Raw genomic sequence first — 14,596 nt, 5'->3', positions numbered from 1 at the left:
GGGGCTGGAGTCTATAACAGACTTATAAAAAGGCTAATCATTGAAACAGCTAAGTATAGCTATAAAACCTCTTAGCTACACTACTTTCATATCCTAGAGCTCAGCAGTGTAGATTTCTGAACTCTAACAATAAACACTGTATTATCTTTATTTGTATTCTCTTTAGTCTTCGTATTTTGTCAATACTGCCTCGAAAGGCATCAGAGTTTCAGCTGCAGAACTTAACTGAAGTATCTAGCTACACAAAGTGTTATTGGAGTGGTGGAAGTGCTGTTGGATCCCTGTGCTGTTGGATCCATGTGCTGAAATGGGTTGAGATGGAGAGAAATTGGCCTTTTTTCCTACTTGTCCCACATAGTAGTTCTAGGATCTCCTGCTTCAAGTACTGCCCCTGTGCAGGGAGAAGAGGAGATTGTGACATATGACCATCTGGATGCCTTCCAATTCTCCATTGGTATCATAGATGTCAGTTCTGAAATTTTGCCAAAATTTACTCTAGAGGAAAAACAATAGAGGGGGATTGGAATATTTTATTAGTTTGTGTCTCTGTAACACCTGATGGAATTTAGTAGAACAAAGAAAAAGCACCTCTCCCTCCTCTGTACCTTCCTGCTCCCCAGTGAAAAGTAGAGTCTACCACAAACAGTGCAAGTTCAAGAGCCTCTTAAAAAAAATCCTAAACATTAAGAGTGGAGTATGTAAAGCAGTTCTTCTGTTACCAAGGTACTAATAGTCATGATAAAAGGTGATTTTTATGTCTGCCCTAACATTTCCCACAGATGAGACTGTGAACAAGAGTAATTATTACTATTCAGTATCTTAGTTTATAAGTAATTGAGATATGTGATTGTAACCAGTTTTTGTCTCTTTGGATTACTTTGGAGGTCAAGACATTTTTATGACAGAAGAACAGAAGAAATACTACAATGCAATGAAAAAGCTGGGTTCAAAGAAACCACAAAAGCCTATACCTCGACCAGCAGTAAGAATAAAAATATTTTCTGTTATTTTTAAATTTATTTAAAAATGGGATTGTTTCAGTTATGCCTTAGGATGAATTAAGTTGTAAGCTAAAAAACCAAGTGATATAAGAAAAGCCTTATTCATCCAAAATGCATTTTTTTCTCTTTCGTAGTCTGAATATGGAGGACTCTCCCCTTTCCTTTTTTCCCCCTCATTTTCTCTCTGCTGATGGCAATGACATTTTATGTGGCATTTTTTCAAAGCACTGATTTGACTAGAACAATTAAATGTGGCAGTATATTTCTCAAAATATGTGAAAGCCTTAGGGCACAGGCTTTTTCAATCATCAAAGAAGACTCTGAAACTGCTGTATGGGGGCAAGTTACTGTATCATTGCCTGAAAAAAAATCCTTTTGCCCCTCACATTCCTGTTGCACAATCCATACAATGATTTGCTCTCCTGAGCTGGGCTACCCTAGCACTACAGAGAGTGGTTTCAGCTCTGCAGTTGGACTTTGAATTGTGGAACCTGCTCAGTGGCCAGTCCAGCCATCAGTAAATTCTCTATAGCTAAAAAATGGAAGATAGTATTTTAAAAGTTATTTTGGGGGCATGAAAAGCACTGAACTCGGGGCTTGAAAACTTTATAAGTTTTCTGGCAAATTAAATGCTATTAACTCTCAGCCTGCTCACATCCCTCCTCCACTTAGGTTTTTTTAAAATTTTGCCAAGCTAAGCATTCAGTTAGTAATCTGTGTCACAAAAGGTTACAGTGAACTGGTTCAGGGTGGCAAAGTGTCCTTTACAACTTTAAAAATGCACCATGCATATTTTGAAATCATCCCTTTACTGTTTATGAACACAGTAGTTGCATTTCTATTTAATTTGTGTTTACATGTACAAATGGAGCACTTCATGGGAGACATGAATAATTTGTAGCAATTTCAAAAAAAAAATTTACCCAATGCATATTGTAATGAATCTTATTTTTTCCCCCCCCAGAACAAATTCCAAGGCATGGTCTTTGATTTTGTAACAAAACAAGCATTTGATATCAGTATCATGATACTTATCTGCCTTAACATGGTCACAATGATGGTAGAAACAGATGATCAGAGTGAAGACATGGAAAACATTTTATATTGGATTAACCTGGTGTTTATTGTACTTTTCACTGGAGAATGTGTCCTGAAATTGATTTCACTTCGCCATTACTACTTTACTATAGGCTGGAATATTTTTGATTTTGTGGTTGTCATTCTCTCCATAGTCGGTAAGAACAATTCATTTTTATGAAATGGCTAATTCTGTGGAAACTGAAACATTTTTGGCATGTAAAGTCTACTTACATTTTGGTTCAACATTGTCACTAGAAAGTCTGACCACAATCTTTCTTTCTTCTGATTTCATATTATCCATAAAATAGCTGAACAGTGTGGTAAGAAATTTTTAGCAATGGGTTTCATACACTCTCACTTTTCTATTAGTTGAAATTAAATCTTTATTCTGAATTCAGTAGAAATTCCTCAGCATAGAAACAAACCCATACATGAAAGGCAATTTTGATATAAACTAACAGTGGCAGTTGCAGGAAAAGAGTCCAGCGACAGAAAATCCAAGAGCAAAATCTGTGTGGGACTGTTGTTAGGCTGGCATACAAGCACCTCACACAGCGGGGGTAAAACCCTCAGCTTACTTCAGAGTTTTGTTTGATCCTGAGAGGTTTTATGCCTGAGCTAGAGTGAGCAACTGGAGAAGCAGAGCTGAAGCAGATGTAGTACTAAATACATGGCTCCACTAATCTTTGCTTTCTCTAGAGCAGAAAACCTGAAAGAACTTGAGTAAAAATTCTGTCATTTTAACTTTTTGAACTCCTTTATATGCAAATTGGTTTTGCCATTTCGGTATGGAAACTGGCTGTAGTTATTTTTCTGCTTTGAGGCACATAATATAATGGTCAATTCTTCTACTCTTCCGTGAGTTCTAAAAAGCCTTTTTAATATCAGTTTGTTTATGTTTGGAGTTGCTGTGTCATTAATGCTAAACTTGTGGCCACGTTATTTCATGTGTGATTAAGAAGCTGCAGTTCTCTTCAAATGTACATACTTTCTTTGAATGCCGTAACTTGATTTACGACATTTTAATACTACTATAAATATGATCTTTCTTCAGATTAACTGAGATTATTTCAGTTAAACAGAAAGCTATTCTTCTGGTGTCAGTATTTGCTAGTCTACATACACTAGTTATCAGTTTGTCCTAAAAAGATTGATGTTGTGTATCTGTTTGCATACATAGTCATACAATTAATACTTAGAAATCTCATTGATGCAGTTTTTCATTATCCTGTAAATTATTTCATGATTTCTATTGGGATTTATGGGTTTCCAAAGCATACCAAACTGTAGAAGTTTTGTAAAAACAACTGAATAGCTAATTTCTAAAATCTGTTCAATTCAATCTGTGCTATTCTTCTTAAAGTTCTACGATGTTTGTAGGATAAAACTTTAGCAGTGGTTTTTAAATGTAATAATATTCTTTACTAATTTAACTTGTTTTTCAACAGGTATGTTCTTAGCTGAGATGATTGAGAAATATTTTGTATCCCCCACACTATTCAGAGTCATCCGACTTGCCAGAATCGGTCGAATCCTGCGTCTCATTAAAGGCGCTAAGGGAATCCGCACTCTGCTTTTTGCTTTGATGATGTCTCTCCCTGCTTTGTTCAACATTGGCCTGCTGCTGTTCCTGGTCATGTTTATCTATGCGATATTTGGCATGTCCAACTTTGCCTATGTTAAGAGGGAAGTTGGGATTGATGACATGTTCAACTTTGAAACGTTTGGCAACAGCATGATCTGCCTATTCCAGATTACCACATCTGCTGGCTGGGATGGTTTGTTAGCCCCAATTCTTAACAGTGGGGAGCCAGACTGTGACCCCCATAAAGATCATCCAGGGAGCTCTGTGAAAGGCGACTGCGGCAACCCTTCTGTTGGGATTTTCTTCTTTGTCAGCTACATTATCATATCGTTTCTGGTAGTGGTGAACATGTACATTGCTGTGATTTTGGAGAACTTCAGTGTTGCTACTGAGGAAAGTGCTGAACCCTTGAGTGAGGATGACTTTGAGATGTTCTATGAAGTCTGGGAGAAGTTTGATCCTGATGCAACACAATTCATAGAGTTCAGTAAACTATCAGATTTTGCAGCTTCGTTGGATCCTCCTCTTCTTATAGCAAAACCAAACAAAGTCCAGCTTATTGCAATGGATCTGCCCATGGTAAGCGGTGACAGAATTCACTGCCTTGACATCTTGTTTGCTTTCACAAAGCGTGTTTTGGGGGAAAGTGGGGAGATGGATGCCCTCAGAATACAGATGGAAGATCGGTTTATGGCAGCCAATCCTTCTAAAGTCTCCTACGAACCAATTACAACCACATTAAAAAGAAAACAGGAGGAAGTATCTGCTCTCATTATTCAGCGTGCTTTCAGACGTCATCTTTTAAGGCAAAAAGTCAAAAAAGTTTCATGTATATTTAATCAGGATAAAGGTAAAGATGAGGATGATCTGCCCATGAAAGAAGATATGATTATGGATAAACTAAATGAGAACTCTACTCCAGAAAAAACAGATATGACCCCATCTACAACCTCCCCACCATCCTATGATAGTGTAACAAAGCCAGACAAGGATAAATATGAAAAAGACAAATCAGAAAAAGAAGATAAAGGTAAAGACAGCAGGGAAAGTAAAAAGTAACACAGAATTCTGTTTGTGATAAACTGTTTACAGCCTGAGAAAGTATGTATTTGTGTCAACAGGACTCCTGTAGGAGGTACATGCCAAACTGACAGTTTTTACATATATAAATATATATATAATTATATATATATATAAAAGGTCAGTGCCTATAACAAGACAGTGACCCCTCGTCATCAAACTGCAACTCTGTAAAACAGGGTAACATCTTGACAGGAGGTTGTTGTTTTTATTACCAGCTGACACTGCTGAAGAGAAGATAAAATGGCCAATCAGACTGTAGGGACCAGTTTAAAAAAAAGGTGCGAACCTATGAATCTCTGTGTTTAACATGAAACACGCAGTACAAAAATTGTATCCACTATTTGCATTTCAACAGCCACATTTGCCATATTTTTACAAAAATCAGTGTTGGTGAACTTATCATTTTTTAATTCACAGGTTGTTTACTATTATATGTGACTATTTTTGTAAATGGGTTTTATGTTGGGGAAGGGGGTATGAGAACCAGGTGTTCTACTCTCGGATTCTCTATAATGTACAGACAGAAGTGATTTGCATGAAGGCATGCTGCACTTGTAGTTCATGCATGGAAAAACATGACGTCGCACAAAGCAGCAGAGTCTGACTACTTCCATGTTTCAGGGTGGCTCTATATTTTGAGGTGCTTAATAACAGTATCCATCTAGTATCTCATCCAGACAAATCTTAATGTGCCTGTAAAGTCCCATAGAGTCTACAGTAATAGAACAGATGTTTTATTTTTTCATAAGTCATTTTACTGTAGTTGAATAAACTCTGCATAAAAATTTACCGAGGGACATAGAGTCCATTTTTAAGTATTCTTCTGTAGAAAACAGCTTACCTGAACTTGGGAAATTGAATTTACCAAAAACCCACAAAACTTAAGGATTATGAAGTTGTTCTGCTTCACCCTGCAGTATCATTTAGCCATCTTCTGCTCTCAGCAAGGTTGACATTGTATGTGTTAATTAAAAAAGTACCGTCTATGTAAATAGTTATTTTATCCCGTGGTGCATGTTTGAGCAAACAAATAATGACCTGTGCACAATATTTATTGCATCAAATATGTACCACAATAAGTGTAGTTTGCAAGCTTTCAACAGGTAATATGAAGTATTCTGTACCATTATAGATAGTTTGGAAGCTGTCACTGATGCATGTTTATCTTGCCCTTGCTGCTGTAATTTTACTCCTTCCACTGTTCAAAGTCTAATATGGGAAGCCATATCTCAGTGGTTAAGTGAAACAAATTGTTCAATCAGTCATCATTCTTTCATGGCATCAAGCAATAGTTTGCAGCTATTTAAGAGCTTCTTGCTTTGCATTCTAAAATTTTAAGTGACTACTGTACGGTGTATAGTCAGACTGTACAGGATATGTTGCAAACTGCTTAATCTGTTGAAAAATACATGGATAGAATTTTCTAAGAAAATATAAATATTGTAAAAAATACCATTTTATTTTATTTTTCAGCGTTTTGTACATAAAATAAGAAATGAGAATTATCTTCAGGTTGATGTCACTGTCACTTTTGTTACTTTCTATCCATAGCACTTTTTAATTCAAGAACTTCACAAAATAAGAAACAAAGGAAAGAATGGGGTAGCTTTAGGTTTCTGCTTTTTTATTAGTACTGTATTTTTGCACACATTTTAATGTGAAATAAGTTTCAAACTGAGTCCAAAATGCACTTGCTTCCAAATAGGTATATCTTGTAATTGAAATGTGGTGGGGAAGATTTGTTTAAAATTCTAGCACTGCCTGCATCAGAAGTTTCAAGGTAGTCTTTTTATTCATGAAATCTTTACCAGTGTTTGTTTACATAGACTATTCTTATTCTTGTTGATTCATGCTGCACTAGAACTGTTCTAAATATAATATGGGATCCACAATGTTTTTCTTTTCCACAGGAATTAAATAGCAAACTTGTATAATTGATCACATCAGGACATTTTGTGTTTCTTACACAAGCAAAAATTTGATGTTGACTCCTCCTTTTACAAAAATATTGACTTGTGTGTCGGTGAACTGCATGCAGGAAAATGCTATTACCATAAAGAACAGTAAACCACATTACAGTTGAGCCAAAAGAATAAAGACTTCATTTTTTATTGTACTTAATTGTTCTGTCTTTGTTTTCATCACTAAAAACTACTGGCTATCAAGAGGTGCTATGAAAATAATATATGAATACATAAAATGTTAGAAATAGGGAGTAGTGGTTAAAACTCTGTAATAATAGATTTGCAAGAAGTAGAAAATGCTTTCAGAACGATCTTTAATATGATTTGCACTTACACTCTTCAGGTTATTAATCCTATTTAAAAGTATTATATAGTAGGATAATGTTTACACGACATGATGCTTAAACCCCTTTTTCATGTCAGGCATTCTGAGACAACTAGAAAAACAGACGTTAAAGAAACTAGCTATCAAGGCTGCAAACCAGTATGTATAATTTCAATGATATTTTACATTTGAAGCAAAGAATCATCTTTGTGTTATAAGAAAAATTTTGTTTACTACATAATTTGTAAGAAAGCTGTAATTACTCTCTTTAAGACATGAGGGCTAGAAGTCAGCATAAACTTTGCTGGAAATTTTGGTAAAGCATCAAATTCATAGGGTTTTTTTAATCTTACGATGCTGAATGCAATTATAATGTGCAAAATACTATAATTTTAAACTTATACGGTGAATTTACAGACAGTACTTTTCGCTGTCAGGGAGCTGGCATACACATCGAGTGATGCCCATGGAAGGGCTGATACCAGAATGCAGAAGGTAGGTGTAGAACAGGCATTGCAAGTGTGGTGGCAGTGGAACTGAGAAGAATTTTGAGGGAAATATAAGTATCCATTGTGTCAGTCTTGTCATGCAAATTACCTAATCTATCTCCACTTTACAGAATCCCTCATGAGAGGCTTGGAAGTATGTTCGGAAAATGCCTGGTATCAAAGTATTTCTTTTTCCCCTAGCAGGGTTTCCTATAGACTGAGACACAAAGCAGTTCCTGAAAACATGAAGGACAAGAAAATGCCATTACACTTTTTTTTTGACTATGACTATTTTCTTAATGCATTAAAATGAGATTTCATTTACATTGTTGCAAAGTAATCTGTGATCCTGTAAAACATGCTGAAATTGGTTCTAAATAAAATAGCATTTGTGACACTGAAAGCAGTAGAGCCAAATTTTTAGGTAGCAATCACATTTGAGTGCTATTTCTAAAAAATAAATTTTCATTGTTGCAAAGTAATGCCTTGACGGTGGGATTTGTTCCGTGTGGAACAAATTAAAAGCTAAGGAAAACATTCACAAACTCTAATAATCATCCTAGACGTGCAGACACACATCTCGCTAGAGTATCAGGAAAACCAGACTTACTCCATCATGTACGTGATGTGTAAGTCCTAGCTTTGGGTGGGGACCCCAGGAGAAATGCTGCCAAATGGAGCAGCAGGATGGTGCCCTTCATCTCTTCTCCCCCCCCCCCCAGTTTTTAACCACTAATGGTCTGTTGAGATTGTTTACTCCAAAAATGAGTATTGCTGTACTACTGTAGCAAGCTCTTCGGCTGCAGTGTTGCAATTAGATTTTTTACCTCTGTCTATGAGAAAACAGTTGTCACGGTAGGGTTTAAGATATGAAGAGATGAGAGGATCTTAAATTCTGTAATTTAAGGACCAAAGTTATGGCTGGCTGGTTGGTTTTGTGAAGGGAAAGGTAGTGAAGAAAATGCAGATACACTTATTTGTATGAATTAGACCATTCAGAAGATAATCAGTATGCTTCCTGCAGAGATTTATACTTAACAGAAGACTACTGGAAATGTAAAAAATAATTACCTCAAAACTGACAAGCAGGTACATTTTTGCTTGGGGTACCCCCCTCCTTTTTGTTTTTTAACCTATCTGTAGGTCTACTAAAATCCCTGCCAAGCCGTTGAACACCCTTTACGCGCAGGTTCCCCCAGCGCAGCAATCTCCCGCATTTTACCCGCCGGGTTACGGAAGGAGCCGGCGGCCGCGGGGGTCCCACCCGCAGCGGGCGCTCGGCGGCCCGGTCAGCCCGGCCGCTGCTGCTGCCGCCGCCCGCGGAGCCGCAGGCTCTCCCGAGGGCCCCTCCCAGCGCGGGGAGCGGCACGGGCCGGGCGGGTCCGCGCGGCGCTTCCCCGCCGCCTGCTGGGACGCCGCGGCCGCGCCGGACGGCGTCGGCGGGGAGCGGCAGGCGGGGGCCGCCTGCAGGGCGGGCAGGGGGCGAGCGCCCGCGACCAGCCCGGCCGCCGCCGGGACCCGAGACCCGGGGCCCGCCCGCCGCTGCAGCCGCTGGGGGCAGGTGAGGGGCGGGGCGGGGCGGGGTGGGGCGGGGGCTGCGCGTTACTCGGCGGAGGCGGCCAGCGCCGGGCGCGAGGCGGCGGCCGCGTCGTCTGTGAGCGGCCCGGGAAGGGCGCGCGGCGGCCCCGGGCTAGCGGCGGCCGGGAGGTGGCGAGTGACGGCCCCGGCCCAAGGGCCCGCGGAGGTGGCGAGCGGCGGCCCCGGCCCGGCGGCAGGTGCGGGCGGCGCAGCGGCCTTCGGGAGCCGCTCGGTGTCAGCCAGCCCCGGCGCTGGGCGAGCGTCGCTGGCGACGGAGGGCAGGAGGCCCGGCGGGCCCGTTCCCTGGATCGGACGCTGCCGGCGTAGCGCCGGTTAACCCGGGCGGTGGCAGGACTAGCGGAAATACCGGTGTTTCAGGTGAGGACCCGTGAGGGCGTTTCGTGTTTGTAAGCGCAGAGGGGCACCGTGGTTAGCCCAGGAGCTGGGGGATTCTTAGTCGGGGAGGGAACAACTCTGCTAGCCCCTGGGTGTGCAGGTTGCCCGCAGAGAGCGGTTGTGTGCCAGCCGGGGGTTTCCTGGATCCTCGCCTGTAAAACCTTCTGGCGCTTCTGACACCTGAGGCGTACGGGGTGAGGCGGGGCGGCTGCGGCGCCCTTCGGGGCTCCCCGGGTTCCAGCCGTCCGCAGGCACTGCGGGTGCCCCAGCACCTCCGCGCCCAGCGGCTGGGGGCGCCTCGGTGGCAGCGGGGCTGCCGAGCGGGGCCAGGCTGGGGAACGGCAGCGGCGGCGTGCGGGGACACCCGGCGTGCGGCGGCACCCGGCCCGCCCGCCTCACCGCTCGGGCAGGGCGGCGTGAGGGTGGCTGGCGGTAGCGGGTGTAGCCACAGCCGTCCGCTGGGATAGTGGAATAAACGGGACATGTTTCTTGGGTTTCTGTGTACTCTGTGGTTCTGCATAAATCCTACTCTGCTGTGAGGCTGCGCTAGTCCTGTGTGAGAAACTGTTCTAAATCTGCATAGCGCAGCAAACTCTGGACCAACGAGATACCACCAGTTCTTTCTTTGCCTGAAACACTCTAAGTAGACAGGAAACACGAAGCGTTGGGTAGGGCCAGTGGCTGACACAGACTAGTAGAGCTGAAAAATAAACAGGTTGCTTCAGGTGGAAAGACACGTTCAGTTTCCCATGTTCTTTCGCTCATACCGGTGAATTGTACCCGCCTGATTTTGCAGTGTTCTGAGTGAGGATGTGTTTTACTGGGGGAAGATTTGTTAACTGAAGTTCCACCACAAATGATTGCACATCCACGTTTGTCGCCTTTCTTTTCTAAGTGTGCAGATTGGAGAATGGATTTTTTTATTTTTTTACATAGTATGTGTGGAAAAAAGCTCTAAGATATTTGTAACTTTTAATATATTTATTCGGGGAAGTGGTAAAGTAAGTAAAGACACAAGGGCAAAGCTGATGGAGTGGCATACTCTAGGGTGACTCCAGGACAGCTTCTGTGCCATTTAGTCTTGTCAGAGGAAAGCAAGCTATAGTAATCCCCAAAATACCGCTTTTAAAAATTGACTGCAAGGAAACGTCTTCCCTTTTTGTATGCCTGTTGTTATCTGTGGGTTTTGTTTTAATGTTATTTTTGTGTTTATTTTATGAAGCATAGTTCAGGTTAGCCCAGCAACATACCTCACTAGTTGAGGGCGAGTCACTAAAAGTCTCATCTATCATTTGTTTAAGATTGAGAACGCAGTAAAGAGCAGGAATACCAGAGAATTCAGATTGTTTATCTTTTTTTTTTTTTTTTTACTGAGCATCCTTTGTTTTAAAATGTGCTTAGATATCTTAGATGGAGCTCTTTAGATTTATCTAGCTTTCATCATGAAATAAACAGAACTTTCTGCAGTATGTGGTGTGAATTTGGTTGAATGTAGAGAAATCTGTTTGTAATTTGAGTTGGGTAGTCTCAGATTTCTGGAATATAAAGCACTTGAATGTAGGCTGGCTTCTTCACTCTGTGGGGACCCTTACTTGTGTAATAGACTGAGAAGTGTTTGCATCATGCAACGTTATCTTACGGTGAATTTATCATTGTTACATGTCTTGTGCCTTACTGTTTAGATTTTGGATTCTGTCAGGTCATTCTAATGACAATTTAAAATTATTTCCTGCCTTTGTGATTGCATAGTGACAGCTGTGGGGGAAATAAGCAATAAGCAACTGCAGGAGGTTGTAATTGTGTTGTTACAACACACATCCACTATTGTAAATTGTTGTACTTTGGAAACAAATGGCCTTGTAGAGAGGCTACAGATCAGAATACAGCCTGGTTTGGTATTTGACACACTGATAGTACAGCAGCAGAAGTAGCAGCTCACTTTAACCATGGACAGACGTTACAGTAATACATCGATCTATTTGTTCAAAAGTGGAGAGCAGGGTCAATGGGGCTGAACTGTGGTTTCTTTTCTAAATAGCTAAATATACATAGGGGAATCTTCCACAGGTGGTTGATGGTGCCTAATGTAGAGAAACAGCGAGCCAGAGGACAAGGAGAGTTGGATGTCCCTGGCAGCAAAGCTGTCTGCCTAATGTTGTATGAATCTGAGAAATACAGAGCATCTGTATTACTGAAATAATGACTCATCACATAGATGCAGTGTTAAGTGAAGGACTGATATATGCAGATAAAATTATCTAGAAGATTAAATATTTTCCTGTGTTTTTTACTATTTGTAGTGTACTTTGTTGTGTTATATTAGTTACTTTCTTACTCCACAGCCCTTTTTTCGCACCAGTCACTGCTGAGAAAAGACACTTGTATTTTTATTACTTCTAAAAACTTGTCAAAGGAATAATGCCACACTATTCTGAATATAAAATTTTAGGTTTAAAAGTATTGCGCACTTAACTGTTTCACTTTGTTGTAAATTGCTTGACTTCTTAAGCCCAATTTAAGTACACTTACAACTTTTGCAAGTAGTAATAAAGATGCAGGTATCACCTGCCTGCCCCCTCCCCCCTCTAGCCACCATCATCCTGTTTACTGTATGGCTTTGACAGGTAAAAAAACCCAACCTGTTGCATTTCCTAGGTGAATGCACTCTCCATGGGAAGTGCCTTCCATTACTCTGAATATTATCAGTTACTTGATGATCTGTCCAAGCATTTCACAAGACGTGTGCAAGGGTATGCAGGCTAGGTCAAAAAGGAGAGCAGGCACGGCTGAATTGTAGGTAGCTGCCCTAATCTGTGCTCTGGGGAGGGGGATGAAGTGAAGAGTTAATCAAAACTAATTGGTTTCAGTGATACTATGTTCTGTATAATGTGCTATCTGATAAACAAGTGTTGTTAGAACAGACAGAAAAGTATGTATTTAAGAACAGATTAAAAAAAATGTATTTCCTAATTAGTGGAACCATGAACCTAATTCTGCAACCACGAACCAGTCTGCAGATGAGACTCATACTTGGTTTTCAAGGTTTCTTTTTAAAGTAGCTTGTCATAATCTAATACTTAAGTAGTTATAATGTTAAAAGAAAAATGTATTTAAAATATATATTGACACTGTTTCTATGTGCAGAAGCAATTTTTGCAGATACTGTTCTGCAAAACTGTTTTCTCCAGGCTTCTTCCCAACTTCATTGTAGTTACAAATCAGCATATGGCCTAGAGGTCACATTATGTTAGCAGCATTTCTGTGCAGTACTTTTCATGTGGTGTTCTTGAGGTGTTTTGTGTCATGCACATATTTGACAGGAAAATAAATCTAGCACCTCTGAGATTATAATGGGTGCTGAAAAGGGTATGTTTGATAGTATGAATTCCATGTTATTACACAGATCCTTTGATCAGTGTGTTGTTTTTTTATTCACACTTCTGGGAACTGTTTGTGTTCAAGTGGGAATTGCGTGACTCTAGGTTTAACACTGATTTTTCACTTTTCTTTGAAGTGCCAACAGCCTTCTCAAAAGACATGATACTCTATTTTAGTAATCAAATGTTAATTTTTGTTACCTGGTGAGAACACAGATACGAAGGGCAAATTGCACGTATAACTAACCTTGAAATACTGTTTTAAACAGTTGCATTATAAATCTTACTTTATATAGTCTGTCTTATGCAATATTATTTTCTGTGTGCTTCTAGAGTGCTTTAGTCTTTTTTTTTGTCCTATGTGTAGATGGACTGAACAATGTAAATCATTAGTGCATACTTGGTACCAAGTATATCTGGAGAAGACATATATATAAGTTGGTATTCTTGCATTGTATATAGTACATCTTCAACAGTAATTTACTTACCTTATTTTGTATAAACAATACATATATAGGAGCAGGTTTTAGGAAAATTTGCAAAATATTTGTGGAAGAAGAGTTTGGAAGTAAGATTTGAGGAAGAGTTTTGTTTTCAGGTTGAAAATACCCAAGCGTTTTTTGATACGGAAACCTTGACTACTGGTAATTTCCCAGCAGACATATTTCTGTTACGGCTTTGCCATGTCATGACTGGCTTTTTTTGTAGTTCCCATGGCAACAAGGATTTTTGATCTGCAAAGCAGAATACTGTATATGGTTTGAGGGGGTATAAATTTTCTTTATTACAGAAGAATTTTGATCCATGAAAACTGATCAGGCACCCTGCTGTCCCCCTGTCGTGTCCCTCTACTTAATAATCTGTGTTTTGCCTGTAAGCTTACATGTAAATCTGAATTCCTATTTGACAAGAATAGTTACCTGTTCTAATTTTTGATACAGTATAAAAGATGGTGGAAATTTTGTAAAGCGTTACTGTAGTGATAGCATGGAAACATGTCATCTTCCAGGTGGAGTTTTGACAAACAGGAGGCCATTGTATATGCATATAAATTTGTATGTGTATATATTTGTGAGCATTGTATATGTGTATAAAAAGTAATGAGAGTTAAAGATGCTCAGGATTTGCTTGGGCTTCTGTTTTACTTTGGCTTGGACTTGTTTCCAAGATACATTCATAAAATACATTTTAACTAAAGAATCTCAAAATACCGTACCTGATTCACAAACTGAAATCTGGTAACAGTGGCAATAATCTTGTGTGGCTTTGTGTGTGTGCCTATCCCTCACCTTCTTAGATGAATACATGGGTGTTGTGGGATGTTTGGGATGTATCCTGAACCAAATAGTTACAGGAGAAGCCTTGATAGAGTAACTATGCTTAGGACATGGGTATTTATTTCTAATTAAATAGGTTTTCTGTGTTGTTTTTCTTTTTGAGCACTTGTTCCAAAAAAAGCCAATCCAGATTTGTTGAGTTCCCCCCCCCCAACCGAGTTAGTTTAGTTTTGGGGTTTTTTTTGCTGGGGGTGGGATGGGATGGGATGGGATGGGGATGGGGTTTGGTAACTGGGGAAAAAAAAAAAAAAGGGAATGATATAGTTAGTGAAATGGACAGCGTAGGTAAGCTAGGCAATTACTGTTTATGTTGTAAAAGCCTCTGAATAGTACAACTAAGAAAGATATCTTCATGACATCTGAAAGGCAATTTAGAAATGCA

At 40.1% G+C, this 14,596-nt stretch overlaps 2 protein-coding genes across 6 annotated transcripts in view; both read left to right on the top strand.

Moving 5' to 3' along the window:
• Positions 1 to 6,865, top strand: part of SCN2A (sodium voltage-gated channel alpha subunit 2) — a 79,463-nt gene extending 72,598 nt beyond the window's left edge. For all 5 annotated transcript variants that reach the window (XM_074873316.1, XM_074873313.1, XM_074873317.1 and 2 more), the window contains exons 25-27: positions 878 to 982; positions 1,966 to 2,236; positions 3,530 to 6,865. In XM_074873316.1, coding sequence (XP_074729417.1) covers positions 878 to 982; positions 1,966 to 2,236; positions 3,530 to 4,725 — 1,572 coding nt within the window. In that variant the 3' untranslated portion in view covers positions 4,726 to 6,865. The remainder of the gene's footprint in view (positions 1 to 877; positions 983 to 1,965; positions 2,237 to 3,529) is intronic.
• Positions 6,866 to 9,302: 2,437 nt separating this feature from the next.
• CSRNP3 (cysteine and serine rich nuclear protein 3) overlaps positions 9,303 to 14,596 on the top strand; it is a 110,863-nt gene continuing 105,569 nt past the window's right edge. The window contains exon 1 of the mRNA XM_074873309.1: positions 9,303 to 9,482. The gene's annotated coding sequence lies outside the window, so the exon portion shown is untranslated. The remainder of the gene's footprint in view (positions 9,483 to 14,596) is intronic.

This window comes from Strix uralensis, chromosome 6 (assembly GCF_047716275.1).
Source record: "Strix uralensis isolate ZFMK-TIS-50842 chromosome 6, bStrUra1, whole genome shotgun sequence".
Lineage (NCBI taxonomy): Eukaryota > Metazoa > Chordata > Aves > Strigiformes > Strigidae > Strix > Strix uralensis.
This window is presented reverse-complemented; position numbering and strand designations above follow the sequence as displayed.